This window comes from Heloderma suspectum, chromosome 2, assembly GCF_057233095.1.
Source record: "Heloderma suspectum isolate Gila_16-S chromosome 2, 16-S_ref, whole genome shotgun sequence".
Taxonomy (NCBI): domain Eukaryota; kingdom Metazoa; phylum Chordata; class Lepidosauria; order Squamata; family Helodermatidae; genus Heloderma; species Heloderma suspectum.
Window position 1 is genome coordinate 105,599,116 of NC_139459.1, and position 14,065 is coordinate 105,613,180.

At 41.3% G+C, this 14,065-nt stretch overlaps 1 protein-coding gene across 4 annotated transcripts in view; it reads right to left on the reverse strand.

Moving 5' to 3' along the window:
- The window catches only part of ERMP1 (endoplasmic reticulum metallopeptidase 1), a 56,712-nt gene that overhangs the window by 30,565 nt on the left and 12,082 nt on the right, over positions 1-14,065 (reverse strand). For 3 of the 4 annotated variants that reach the window (XR_014787776.1, XM_084834461.1, XM_084834462.1), the window contains exons 3-5: positions 11,180-11,307; positions 9,428-9,533; positions 1,180-1,326 (exon numbers count right to left, since the gene is read on the reverse strand). Coding sequence is in view for 3 of the 4 variants with exons in the window: in XM_084834461.1 (XP_084690587.1) it covers positions 1,180-1,326; positions 9,428-9,533; positions 11,180-11,307 (381 nt within the window). In the remaining variant the exon portion in view is untranslated. Of the gene's footprint in view, positions 1-1,179; positions 1,327-2,433; positions 3,109-9,427; positions 9,534-11,179; positions 11,308-14,065 lie in introns of those variants that run through there. The other variant, XM_084834463.1, reaches the window with a different exon arrangement.

The following is a 14,065-nucleotide window of genomic DNA, read 5'->3' on the forward strand; positions in this document are numbered from 1 at the left end:
GGTTGCGAATTACACTGAAGTTTGAACCAATAGGGATTTTGTTTCATATATTATATATTAGCAAATAGACCTAGCTTTGCATGGGTTGGAATAGCCCTTAGTTTGATACAGCAAACCCTTCAAGCAAACTTACACCACATCAGGGTTGGACACATTTTGCCCACCCTATGACGGTGCATCCCACAGCCCCTTGAGAGAAACGTTTGTCCACTCCATTCCACTGAGAGAAGGGCTGCCCCACAGTATGGGGAAAGGGGCAGGTGTACAACTGTCTCCCTTGGTCTACTAAACTCCCATGGCTTCCGACTGTATGGACTGCAAGGCTATGTGCTGGTTAGAGCAGTCTGCCCCTGGTGATTGAAGATGGTACTGCAGACTTCAACCACATGGACAATTTAAGGCACAATCCTATGCATGTTTAGGCAGGAAAAAACCCCTAACAACTCCCAGCATCCCTCCAGCCAGTCATGCTGGTGGAGACATGTGGGGAATAGTAGGACATTCGTTCTTCTATCTAAACATGCAAAGGATTACACCCTTAAATTAAATAAAATTAATGTGCCTTTAAAAAAAATAACCCCAAGGTGCACATCCCTAGGGGTCCATTAGTATGCATGGTAAGTTTCAGGTGTCTAGGTTTTATGGTTTTGGCACCATGGCGCTGATGGACAGACACACATCCTCTTTTATTATTATAGATATAGCCAGTACAAATCTTGTGCCCTATTGAAATCCATGGCAGACCCCCACAGACCCACCACTGAAGTAGAGAGAACCAATATTTCACTTCACTTTTTGAAAGAAATGCTGCACTTTTATTTTAGAGTGTTGTCAATCACTTCTAGCTAGAGATCTCACCCCAAAACGTTAATACACAGCTTGATTTGTAACAGTCAACAGCAAAATAGTCAGAATACTTTCAACTTACAGTTTATTGTTGTTGGTTTGAAATCAGTGCAATAAACGCATCTCAACATTACTTATATTGTCCCAGAGGAGAAATACTCAACACTTCTCCTTGGTTGCTCTGGATAGCAAAGCACATGAACTAAAACTTCCGATCACAAGATTTTAATTGCATTCACGGAGACTACAACCTTTCTATTCATTTTCCCTTGTTCTCCTATCCATCCAAGTGAACCAAAATAATGGTCCTACTACAACTGTCCAAACACATACCTGGAATGTTGCCAAAGTCTCTGTAAATACGGAAATCAGTTTCTGCAGGAATTATACCACTCTGAAATATTTCTTGGGCCACAACACAACCGAATGGGTGCTTTGCGGCAGCGATGTATGCTTGTACTAGCCAGGGGTTTTCAGGACCTGTAATAATGAGAAAACAATAACAAAATAAAAAGTCATTCAACTTTACATTTGTTTTAAGTATTAATTTGCAGTTTACCCTATCCCAAAGACAAAGGCTTGGATCCTTAGTAAGGTAAGTTAAAGAAGTTCCCAGAAGGAAAGTTTCCCACCGACCCCCTCCCCGCTACAGTCCCACCCAATATTTTTCAAGAGCCTCTGCTGCCCAATACTCCAGAGAGGCTTTTCAGGATGTGCAGCTGGCTGCATGGGTGAGGAGGGGACCAGAAACTTTCATGAAACTCCTTAGCTTCGGTGATGTTGTGTGAAGTTGCTTCTCTGATGTCTCATAACTTTGCTTCTCTGTGATGCTTGCAGTAAGGGCTTAAGGGAATAAGCCCTGATGGAAATAAGGGCTTTATCGCTGTAATGATCTAGCGAGCTCTCGGGAACACGGTTGCTGAGAAGCCCATCACTGCGAGCAAGGAGAAGTGCACAGTGAAGGAGAAAGGGGGGATGGAAGCTATAACTCTGTGACGGTTTGCTGGAATGGGGCAAAATTGGGGGTGTGGGCTGCTCTCAGGTGGAGCCTTCAGATGCTGCACTCAAGAATGAGGGATTTTGGCTTCTTCAGGCAAAAGTGCACACAATGGGAAAAATTGGGTGGCAGCAATAACTCAGTTACAGTTTGCTGGAATGGGGTATAATTGGGGGGCGGGCTGCTTTCAGTGGGAGCCTTCAGACACTGCACTGGATAACTGGGGATTTTGGCTTCTTCACTGAAAAGTGTGCACATTGGGGAAAGAGGGGAGCAATAACACTGTGACAGTTTGCTGGAAGGGAGAAAAACTGGGGTACTGGGCTGCTTTCATATGGAGCCTTCAGTTGCTGTACTGGATAACTGGATTGTTTCAAGCTATCAGCATTGTGAATTAGTTACTATCCATTCATAATAATCTAATAACAAGGAGAAGCCTCGACATGGGCTGGGAAACAAGCCTCTCTCATTGTTTGAGCAGCCCCTGCCTGATTGATGACGTTCAGTTCTATTCCCCCCACCCGACCCGGAAGTATGGTCCTTTGAAGCGCTGTGTGACCCATGAAAACTGGATTTTAAAGCTACGGTACACTTGGCTTTTCTTGCTTCATGTGTCCTTGACGGACCACAACTGATTCCATGAAAATCCGGATAATACTCCAACGCGCTTCTCATTTCATTGTCGTGAAGATCCCCCCACACATACTGCCTCTGATACAGGACATTTTTTTGTTTGTTCAGTCGTTCAGTCGTGTCCGACTCTTCGTGAACCCCATGGACCATAGCATGCCAGGCCTTCCTGTCCTGCGCTCTCTCCAGGAGCGTGCTCAAGTCCATATTCATTGCATCAGTGATGCTATCTAGCCTTCTCATCCTCTGCCGTCCCCTTCTCCTTTTGCCTCCAATCTTTCCCAGCATCAGGGTCTTTTCCAGAGAGTTTTCTCTTCGCATTAGGTGGCCAAAATATTTGAGCTTCATCTTCAGTATCTGTCCTTCCAATGAGCACTCAGGGTTGATTTCCTTTAGGATTGACTGATCTGACCTCCTTGCAGTCCAGGGGACTCGTAAGAGTCTTCTCCAGCACCACAGTTCGAAAGCATCAATTCTTCGGCACTCAGTCTTCCTTATAGTCCAGCTCTCACAGCCATATGTTGCTACTGGGAAAACCATAGCTTTGATTAGACGGACCTTATTTATTTATTTATTTTATTTCTATACCGCCCAATAGCCGAAGCTCTCTGGGCGGTTCCAACCTTTGTTGACCTTTGTCGACAAACCTTTGCCGACCTTTGTCGGCAAGGTGATGTCTCTGCTTCTTACTATGCCGTCTAGGTTTGCCATAGCTTTCCTCCCAAGGAGCAAGCGTCATTTAATTTCATGGCTACAGTCACCGTCTGCGGTGATCTTGGAGCCCAAGAAAATAAAATCTGTCACTGCTTCCATTTCTTCCCCTTCCATATGCCAGGAAGTGATGGGGCCAGATGCCATGATCTTCGTTTTTTGAATGTTGAGTTTCAAACCTTTGCTCTTTAGATCCTCTTTGCTTTCTGCCATTAGGGTGGTATCATCTGCGTATCTGAGCTTGTTGATAATTCTCCCGGCAATCTTAATTCTGACCTGTGATTCATCCAACCCGGCGTTTCTCATGATGTACTCTGCATATAAGTTAAATAAGCAGGGCGACAATATGCAGCCTTGTCGTACTCCTTTCCCAATTTTGAACCAATCGGTTGTTCCATGTCTGGTTCTTACTGTTGCTTCTTGACCCTCGTACAGGTTTCTCAGGAGACAGGTAAGGTGGTCTGGTACCCCCATCTCTTTCAGAATTTGCCACAGTTTGTTGTGATCCACACAATCAAAGGCTTTAGTGTAGTCAATGAAGCAGAAATAGACGTTTTTCTGGAATTCTCTTGCTTTTTCCAGGATCCAGCAAAAGTTGGCGATTTGATCTCTAGTTCTTCTGCCTCTTCGAAACCCAGCTTGTACTTCCGGTAGTTCTCGGTTCACATACTGCTGAAGCCTAGCTTGTAGGATTTGGAGCATAACCTTGCTGGCAGGTGAAATGAGAGGAATTGTACAGTAGTTTGAACACTCTTTGGCATTGCCCTTCTTTGGAACTGGAATGTAAACATAGCATATAGCAATCAGGACTAGTAGCCACTGATATCCTGATCCTCCAAGAATTTGTTTAACCCCCTTTTAAAGCCATCCAAATTGGTGGCCATGACTACATCTTGTGGTAGTGAATTCCATAGTTTAACTATGCGCTGTGTGAAGAAGTACTTCCCTTTATCTGTCCTGAACAATGTGGGAGGTGGCAGGGAAGACCATGTGGAAGCTTCCACTGGATCACAGCCTCTTCTGTAAACAGAAGAAGCCTTTCTGCTTGCAAAGGGCTGTGCTGGATCCAGCCCTTTCAGTTGCACCCAAATCAGTGGTGAAACATGCCAATGCAACACTTCGAAGTACATTCCAAGAACGATAATTTTTAAAGAGCTTATTATTTTTAACTTGTTATTGCTTGAGGGTGAATTGGCTATATCTATCCCAGAGCAGTTGACAAAGTAAGTTAAAACAACATTAGCAATAATAATATACAACAACATTAAACCAATAGAACAAATACACATTCAGTAATCAATGTAAGCAATTCAATTAATACATAAAATCATCCAACAGCAAAGTAAGGCAGAAAAAACCTTAGGGATGTCAGAGAATTTCTCCACGAATCTCCGGGAGGCCGAATGCCAAGGCTCCCCGAAATTGGTGGGGAAATTCTCCGACACCCCCCGCCCCCCCCCCGGGATGGGACTTAACTCGCGCGAATATCCCTCGCGGCAGCAGGTCCCAGCGGCGGCAGCCGGTCTTCTGACTGGCTGCCGCCGCCACCATTTCCAAGTAAAGTGTAAAAAAAAAAAAAAGTGATAGGCTATGTAAAGATTTATGTAGCCTATCACGGCTAGATTTTCAAAGTCAGCCATGATAGGCTACGTAAAGATTTACGTAGCCTATCACGGCTGACTTTGAAAAGAAAAAAAGAAGCGTGTACGCAAATGGCGGTGCCCATGGGCGCCGTCATTTGTGTTCCTTATTTGGGCACGGGTAGTCTACGTAAAGATTTACGTAGACTACAGCGAAAATAAGGGCAACGCAAATAGCGTTGCCCTTATTTTCGCCGTAGTCTACGTAAATCTTTACGTAGACTACCCATGCCCAAATAAGGAACGTAAATGGCGGCGCCCATGGGCGCCGCCATTTGCATACGTGCTTTTCTTTCTTTTTTTTTTGTTCCAGTCAGCCGTGATAGGCTATGCAAAGATTTACGTAGCCTATCACATTTTTTTTTTTTTTACACTTTACTTTTTTCTTTCGCGGCCGGGGAGACGGGGCGCTCCCCCCCGGCCAGAATTTCGGCAGGGAGGGATGGGGCGCCTCCCCCCTGGCCAGAATTTCGGCCAGGAGGAGCGGGGCACCTCCCCACCCACCAAGAATTTCAGGGGGAGAACCAGAGTGCCTCCCCCCCCCGAAAAAGCTGCGGGACCAGGTAAGGGATTTTCGTCCATCCCTAAAAAACCTCCTTTCCAATTATTAGAATACTATTTACTTCATTATTTATAATTCAATTTGTTAAAATACTTGAAAGAAAACATCGTAGCATAGCACTTAAATGATAACAAAGTTATTGACTGGGTTCACACAACACAATAACCCACACTCAAGGGTTGAGTATGGGTTGAGTGTGGGTTGTTGTTGAACCACAAGTTGTTGTTGAAAAGTGGGTTATCGTGTTTTCTGAACCCAGCCATTCTAACAAACCATGATTTGTTAACCACGAACAACCACAGTTCAGAACCCAACAACACACCATGGGTCCTCTTTATGAGTTGTTTATAGTTAACAAACCATGCTTTGTTAGCATGGCTGAATTCACACAACACAACAACGACTGGTTTAACACCAACCCACAATTCAACAACAACCCAGCTGATGAGACAAATGTGTGCAGCTCATTGGGCACGAGCACTGGGAAAATGAAAACTGAGGAAAGCTCTGGGTGTGTGCAGGTGATTCACATGAATAGTTTCTGTGGGTCTTGGCTCACATCCACATTGATAAAAGAAGTGTTGCAAGGAATTTGGAAGATCAGAGGCAGGCTCTGTGGAAGCCCATCTTACAGGTTTGTTTTTGTTGTGCAAACAGCAAAGCATAAGAATAAGCTATATAAATTGTTAAAAATAATTGAACTGCAGAGTCCACACATTAAAATCCTGGATAATGATACAATTAAGGCTAGAAATGCATGTTACTCCCATTGTTGGAAATATAAAATCCAGCAGTTACCCGGATTTGTATCTAGCTTTAAGCAAAACACATAGTTTCCTTGTTAGGTAGAGTAGTAAAAGGAAACATGACAGTTTTTACACTAGCAAAGCTGGAGATTCTTTCACAAGTGTGCAGATCCGTCTTTCTGCTGTGTGTAATCTTGCCGTATCAATTTCCTTGTATGTTACAGCTGTCAAGCAAAGCACCAAGGTGCAGTAGATAATGTACTAGGAAATCAACACGATGAGACTGCACAAAGGCTAATCTATGCACACATGCAAAGGGCTGGAGAAAAAATAAGACTAAGAGAAAGTATGAACCCATTTGCGCAATTCAGAAGCACTGAAAAAGGAAATAAAAGGCGAGAGAAGTAATTGCTCCGAAAATAGCACCAAATGGGGATGGGGGGGGGCAATAACCCTCATTTGGCAATGTTATCCTCTCGCTATTATGCCTTAAACCAATAGTTTTTTAACTGTGTTTCAGCATATTTGCACAAATCTCCCCAACAATTTTTTTTTTTAAAAATAAAGCCTTATAAGGTGGCTGCATGGGATGGAGTAAATCAGGCCTCACTGGAGTGGGTGGGTGTAATTATTGCTGGTAGATGTGCCCCATTCGGTCTGTCCTGTCGGCTGTGTCTTTTTAAAAAAAACTGTTGGGGAGATTTGCACAAATTCACTGAAGCATCATCACCCCAGCAATACCTTCTCTGAAAAGGAGCCTCAAAAACTGGGGTGAAGCCAGTAACTCCATTCTATGGTCTTAATTGCGACCTGGGGAAGTGTCAAAATGGTGGAAGACACTGACAAGTATCAGTTCAAGGCGTAATAGTGAGAGGATAACACTGCCAAATATCAGCTGATCTTACTTCAATCCATTTGATTCATTTTACTTTCATTCATGACACTTGCTTAAGCAAATACAAATCTGAATATTTAAATATACGTTAAATGCACCTGTTAGAAGAGATTACAACCACTTTTTTGCTTTTTGCTCTATCTTGGCGAATACTGTATTTGGTTGATCAGGAGCAGGATTTAAAACTAGAGGAAGATGATTTTCTACCACGTGAAGATGGACTTTGCTTTTTGAGGGTTACGTTCCCTCCTGGTTAATGCTACCCAGTTTGACATCTACTGATATTTTAACATGGTACACCACCAAAAATTAATCTCCAGCTTTGCTAGTGTAAAAACTGTCATGTTTCCCTTTACTTCTCTACCTAACAAGGGACCTATGTGTCTTGCCTAAAGCTAGATACAAATCAGGGTAACTGCTGGATTTTATATTTCCAACAATGGGAGTAACATGCATTTCTAGCCTTAATTGTATCATTATCCAGGATTTTAATGTGGACTCTGCAGTTCAATTATTTTTAACAATTTATATAGCTTATTCTTATGCTTTGCTGTTTGCACAACAAAAAGATGGGCTTCTACAGAGCCTGCCTCTGATCTTCCAAATTCCTTGCAACACTTCTTTTATCAGTGCAGATGTGAGCCAAGACCCACAGAAACTATTCATGTGAATCACCTGTACACACCCAGAGCTTTCCTCAGTTTTCATTATCCCAGCGCTCATGCCCAATGAGCTGCACACTTTTTTAAATGGCTTTTTTAAATGGCTTTAAATTTCAGCTGGGAAATTTACAGCAGTGAAAAGTCATGACAAAACCTCCAGCTACAGACACACATACTTCTTGTGCACATGCTTAAATGGTTTCTTTGGATCATGACTCTGAACTGGACCCCTTCCTGACCAGTAAGAGGCTACTCATCTGCCCTGATCCCACCAATTTTTTGTAAAGCAACCAATGACTAAGAGCTTCCCTTCTATCTCTAAGCTGAAATTGTTCCTCTTCCCTCTTTCCCAGTCCATCTTATCCAACATCTTGGCTACAACTAGTCATATCAGGGAAGAGTCTGGGTAGGTGGAAGCTGCCACTCTTCAAGACCACCAATGCAGAACAATATTATGTGACAAAATCCAAAGCTAACTATGACAATGGATAGTGATCAATTTCCATCAGCTTACACAGGTCTTTTGCAGAAATTCATTCCGCTTTCTTCATCTTTTAAGTATGTTCCATTTAATACCGACATTACATCAGGTCGGTTCATCTAAGGTTGTTAAATCTGTTTAAATACTTCTTTAATTATCAAGAGATTAATTATAAGCAATTTTCTCCTTCAGAAGAGAGTTGGCCTTCTCCAAAACCACATTAATAGGATGCATAGTTGTATTTGCAAGACCCTTTATTTGTGAATTTATCTACATGTGAGGCTGAATAATTTTTGTCCCAATCTGTCTAACGGTACTAAAATAAGCCATTGGCAAAGATGAACACAGACTTGTGGTTCTAACAACCACTCATTTCCATAAAGGTAAGTATACAGATTCCATAGTTGCCACAGTTGAATTCAACAATATTATTACCCATCATGCTATCCATTATGCCTTACTTATGGTTGGTTGATACAACACAGATTTGTTGGGGACGGGATTCGTATATCTGAACAGTTCCAGCCATGTGTTCATGTGCACAAATGAATCAGGCAATAACATGTACGATTGCTAGCACACAGGCTGAAACAAGTGCTACTGCAAATCATGGAAATTGCAGTTAGACATGTTCCTGATTTTCTGGTTTATGTATTATATTTCTCAACATGACCATGAGCCCAAGGACATCTAGGCATTGCTCACATGAACAGAATAAGTCTTGTGCGAATGAGTGCGTAGACAATACATGGACACCTTCATTCTAAAGTGCATTTTGGTGGGTGGGGGACAACTATACTACCATTAGCATTTATAAACACTGCACTTTATAATCGTTTGCTATCTAGGCAGATCTTAAGATCTAACATCCACATATGAGGTGGCAAAAAATTATAATCTATTGCTTCTTAGAATCCTTATCTAGGCCAACCTTTTAAAAAATAAAATAAAGGTTGTAAATCTGGAGGACAAGTTAAGAACAAAGAATACGTAATTGATTTCTTAGCCAACAATTATTCTGATTGTGAAAAAGCTGGTTTTAATTTGATACCATCTATTTGCTTTTGGCAGGGCCATAACCAACGTTCTTCTGTACAACAATATGTTAAAGTTACATAATAACACATAGGGGTTCTGTGTCAGATATGAAAATTTACCCTTATCTTCAACATTCTATTAGAAAGTTCACTCAAGTGGAATGTTTTGTTTTTTAAAGAAAACTATCCTGGGGATATACGAGAGGTCTAAACATCTTACCTGTCTGAAACACAAGCTCTTTTCCTCCAACTCCAGCAGCCTCCAGATTAATAAATGCTCTAACTGATTTAGCCCAATGGTGTTGTGTAATGAAGCCATGACTAGCCTTGATGTGAAGCAAAGATAATAGGCATCAAATATCACAGTACCTTTAAACTCAACACACAAAAATAATTCTGGTTCTGATGAAAAGTTAACAGAACATCTCTGTTGCAGGGCAAGCAAACAGCTTGAGAGCACAAAAAAGATTATCTCTGTTGTATTTTATCAAGAGGGTAATTACAGTCACATTCAACAGAGGCTTGTCACATAAAATTCACTGTTCAATTCTTCCCCTTTCTTAGGAACCATCTACAATCACACTTCCTGGCTTAGGTCTAGAACATGGAGTGAGTAAACCTATGTCTGAACTGTCCCACTTTAGGCTGCCAGTGGGGGTCACATAACAGAATGCTCCTCCCTACAAAAAATCTTGTCCAAAGAAAACAAGTGTCAGGAATAAGGGTTCTATCCTAACTTCTCCCTGACATGTTTACATGTAGTAATATTTGGGTGGGAGTGGGCAAAGAACAATTTACTATGTGAACCCTCACTTACAGTCTGAAGTCATACAACACAGATACAGCTTTACCGCCTCACTGAGAACTTGGCTAATATTAGAGCCACAGTGGTATCAGACAAGCCTCTCCCATACGTAAATCCACCAGTTATCTTAACTGTCCTCATATGTTCCTGTTCAGTGGTCATAGCAATCCATGCCCTGACCAGGATGTTTCACTTTAACAGTGAAACTCCCTTGCTGTGCAAACCTTTCAAACCCCTTCAGAGACATCTAGCTATTACAGTATCATGATGTGACAAACAAACGACACAACCAAAAAACCATGTTCATTAAGTGATTGACTTTCAAACATGATTTTCCTCATTCCCCTATTTGCTGTGGAAACCTGGAGCGGACACACCAAAATCATGGTCTTAGGTGGTATAGAACCCACACTATGGTTATTCGTCATATTCACATAATGGCTGCCACAGTTGCCCAAGTAGGACTGTGTGGGACTTTTAAGTATGTTGTTCAGATCAAGCTGCAATTATGTACCAGATTTCAGCATTTTTTTTTTTTTTTCTGGGTCAAACCCTAATGTTTAAACCTATAGGTTTGAGACCAGGCTATCTGAAAGATTACTCCACAAACTACACACTGTGGTCATCACAGAACGTCCTGCTGTGTGTCCTACCACCTTGTGAGATGTGGAAGTCAGGAACATGGGATTAAGTCTTCTCTGTAGCAACATTAGAGGAACTCACTGCCCCAGAGGTCTGATAGTTTAGACAGCAAGTTAAAACAGCCTTCTTTAAACGCTCTTTCCTGCGTACTGCTTTTGCCCCTTGATTTTATTTGCTTTTCATGATTTTGCTGCTGTAAAGATTACTGTCCAGTATTGTTGCTGCTGAATGAATGTTGTTGTTTTAATATGAATTAGGAGCTTAGGAAATTGCCTTATACCGAGACAAACTATAGGTTCATCTAGCTCAGCACTGACTATACTGACTGGCAGCAGTAATCTAAGATTTCAGACAGGAGTCAATCTCACTGTTTTTAAAATATATTGTTAGCCCCTTTTAGGGGATTTTTTAAAGGATGAAGATGCAGGATATAAACCACCTTATAAATAAATCAAACAAAGTAGCTCTTTGGATCCCTTCCTTCAATCCATTAAAATTTTATAAATCTACCTATGGTATTCTTACCTGCAAGATACTTTCCTCTGCACCATTAAACAGGAATATAACAGCATGCTGTAAGGATTCAGGTGACTTTGAAAGAGCATGCAGGATCTCAAGCATCACAGAACAGCTGACAGCATCATCACTGGCACCTTAACATCATAAGATATTTAGCATAATAAGCTCCTCTGACTTGAAACACAATTCTTCTACTGAAACACTTAAAAAAAAAAAACCTCACTGATCCATTTGGGTAAACGCTTACATGTTTAAAAGCTCTCTTTCAAGCCTATATTGTTTCATGAAATACCAATGAGGATTATGGAAACATTTATTACCAAAAAAAGAAAAAGGAAGGAATTTCCTCTCCCCTATCCAGGTTTAAGTATTTGAAAGCACTTGGCATAAAGCCAGTTCCAGTACTTCCTTCTATTGGTTAGCTTTTCAAAAAGAAATTGGAAAAGGATTGTAGGCAAGCACAAAACTATCAAGAGTAGTCTGAGCTGGGATAGTCTCTGACATTTTAATAGTTTAAGAGCACAGCCATATGGATTGTGCTCCCAATGGATGGAGAGCTCCGAGATTGGAACCCTCTGTTTCTCCAAAGCCCTCCCAGCAAGAGCCAGGCACAGCAGCAGAAACAATGGAGGCAATTTCACCACTTGCTCCTCCTTAAAAAAAACACTGGCCTGCGGATCCATACCTTTCCTATCCTCTCCCCCACGTCCCCACCCACTTTTTGCCCTTCAGAACAGCAGCTGTCACAGTGATTTCCATGGCAACTGTGAGGGGGTGGGGGAGGGAGAACGATCCGATCTCGGATTCCTCCTCCCGAGGTCATAGCAGTATTTACTACTATTTACAGGGAATCCACCATATCCTATGGTCCCTAGGACACTCTCCCAGAGACCATAACATTGTTCTGTAATAAACAAATATGTTTTTAAAACTACTTCAGCAAAATTTAAATGCCAGTCATAATAAAGATTCAGAAATGTTTGTGGGATAAGCCTTTATAGGTAGGTGAAGTCTGCTGATGAGAATTTATTTTAGCATTGTCATATCCTGCAAGTAAAATAGCATTTAGGTCTATATGTTGTTGTTGTGTTTTAAGCTGAATGGATAAAACTTTTTGATTAACCAGTAAACTAAACTGACTAATTTTAAACTGCATCTTTCAGAAAAGAAAATGTGAGAAAATGTGTATACATTATTAGAGTAAAAAGCCTGCTAGCAGATATATAAAGATGAGGCCTTCAGTCCTGAAAATACTGCACTTTATTCTGAAGGTATCTTATTACTGTTTTCACTAATCTTCAGGTATGTCAGTAAATGAAGCCATTGCTTTAAATATGGTTGTTATCATGAACATAAACAAATAGCATTAACTAATAACAAAGTTGAACAGATAGTGTATCTAGGAAGAGAAGCTACTGAATTGTTTCTCTGGCACCCTAGTCCTAAGCACCATTACTTGGAAATGTGTTCCACTGACATTAATTGGAGTTGCTTCCATGTAATGGCCAAGAGTGTCTAATGTTAGTCCTACGTTGAGTAGACCCATAGAAATGAATGGGATTTAAGTTTATTTTATTTATTACATTTCTATACCACCCAATAGTCCAAGTTCTCTGGGTGGTTCAGCACAATTAAAACCATAAAATACAACTTTAGAAAACATAATATAAATGTTTTAAAGTTTAAAACTACAGTATAAAATAAACACCAAAATGACTAACTTAAGAACCATTCATTTCAACAGATCTACTCTAAGTAGGACTAACACTGGATACAACCCCAAGGTTCAATCATGTGTAAGGAGTTCCACAGGCCTAAGTGGACTTTTGTTTCTCAAACAACAGACCACCCCCACCCGCATGTCACATAGCAAGGTATTTTTGAAACTGTGGGTGTTTCCAAACTGTTGTCTGCTGTTCAAAGTAAAAACACCTCACAGGGTATTTGCAAGCCACTGGGCTCACCTAAAATATAGTTCTTCAGATTCTAGGCAATATGTTTAGAAGATGCAAGAAAGAAAAGAGAAACTCAAGAAATGAAACACCTGTGTAGTAAAATAACCATGCCAGCTATTTCTTGCTTTGCATAGAGAGCAATCCTAGGCCATGTGATTTTTCAGTTTCCAGGAACCAAGCTCAGAGCCAGAAACTGCACTCCCCTCTCTGTCCCCCACCACCTCATAGATGGCACGATTCTTCCCTGTCTCTGCGCTCATAAACGCAGCGCAGAGCGGGCTAAAAGGGGGTGTTCCTGGGGGCAGGGAGATCACAGAAGCATCATTACAATGCATCCTATGCACCATGCGCCCTCCCCCCATACTGCTCTGAAGCTACACACCCCTGAGCTACACAGCCAAAATCGGCTGTCCAGCCACAAATGCAGGGTGGCCAGAGTGTGGTGGAGAGGATCCCCCCCCCCGTGCTCTGCCCACCCTGCAAAGGATAGTCAGATGCCTTTAAGTTCGGAGGGGGATGACTATCCCAGGAGGATTGCGCCCGCTGTGCACTTCTGGAGAGGTCTAGAACCAAATGTATAAGAAGCAAGAGCAGATTACATTGAGAAGATTATTTATACATAGGTATAAATAAATGCCCACCTTGTAAAATTTTCTGAATGGCAATGCTTGTTAGCAACAACTGTACTTTAAATATCACTCATATCATAAAAATATCTATTAATTAATTTATGTTCTTTATATCCCGCCTTTCTACCGAGAAAAATGACACTCACAGCTGCTTACAATCAGAAATAATATGCATTTCTTCAGCAATAATAGTTTGATACTGATTAACTATTCTACAGCAAATGGTCATTACTAAAATTTTTAACAGCTTGAATTACATCAACTTTCAAAATTTGTTAAACCAGTCAGGCATGAAATTCAATGTTGAT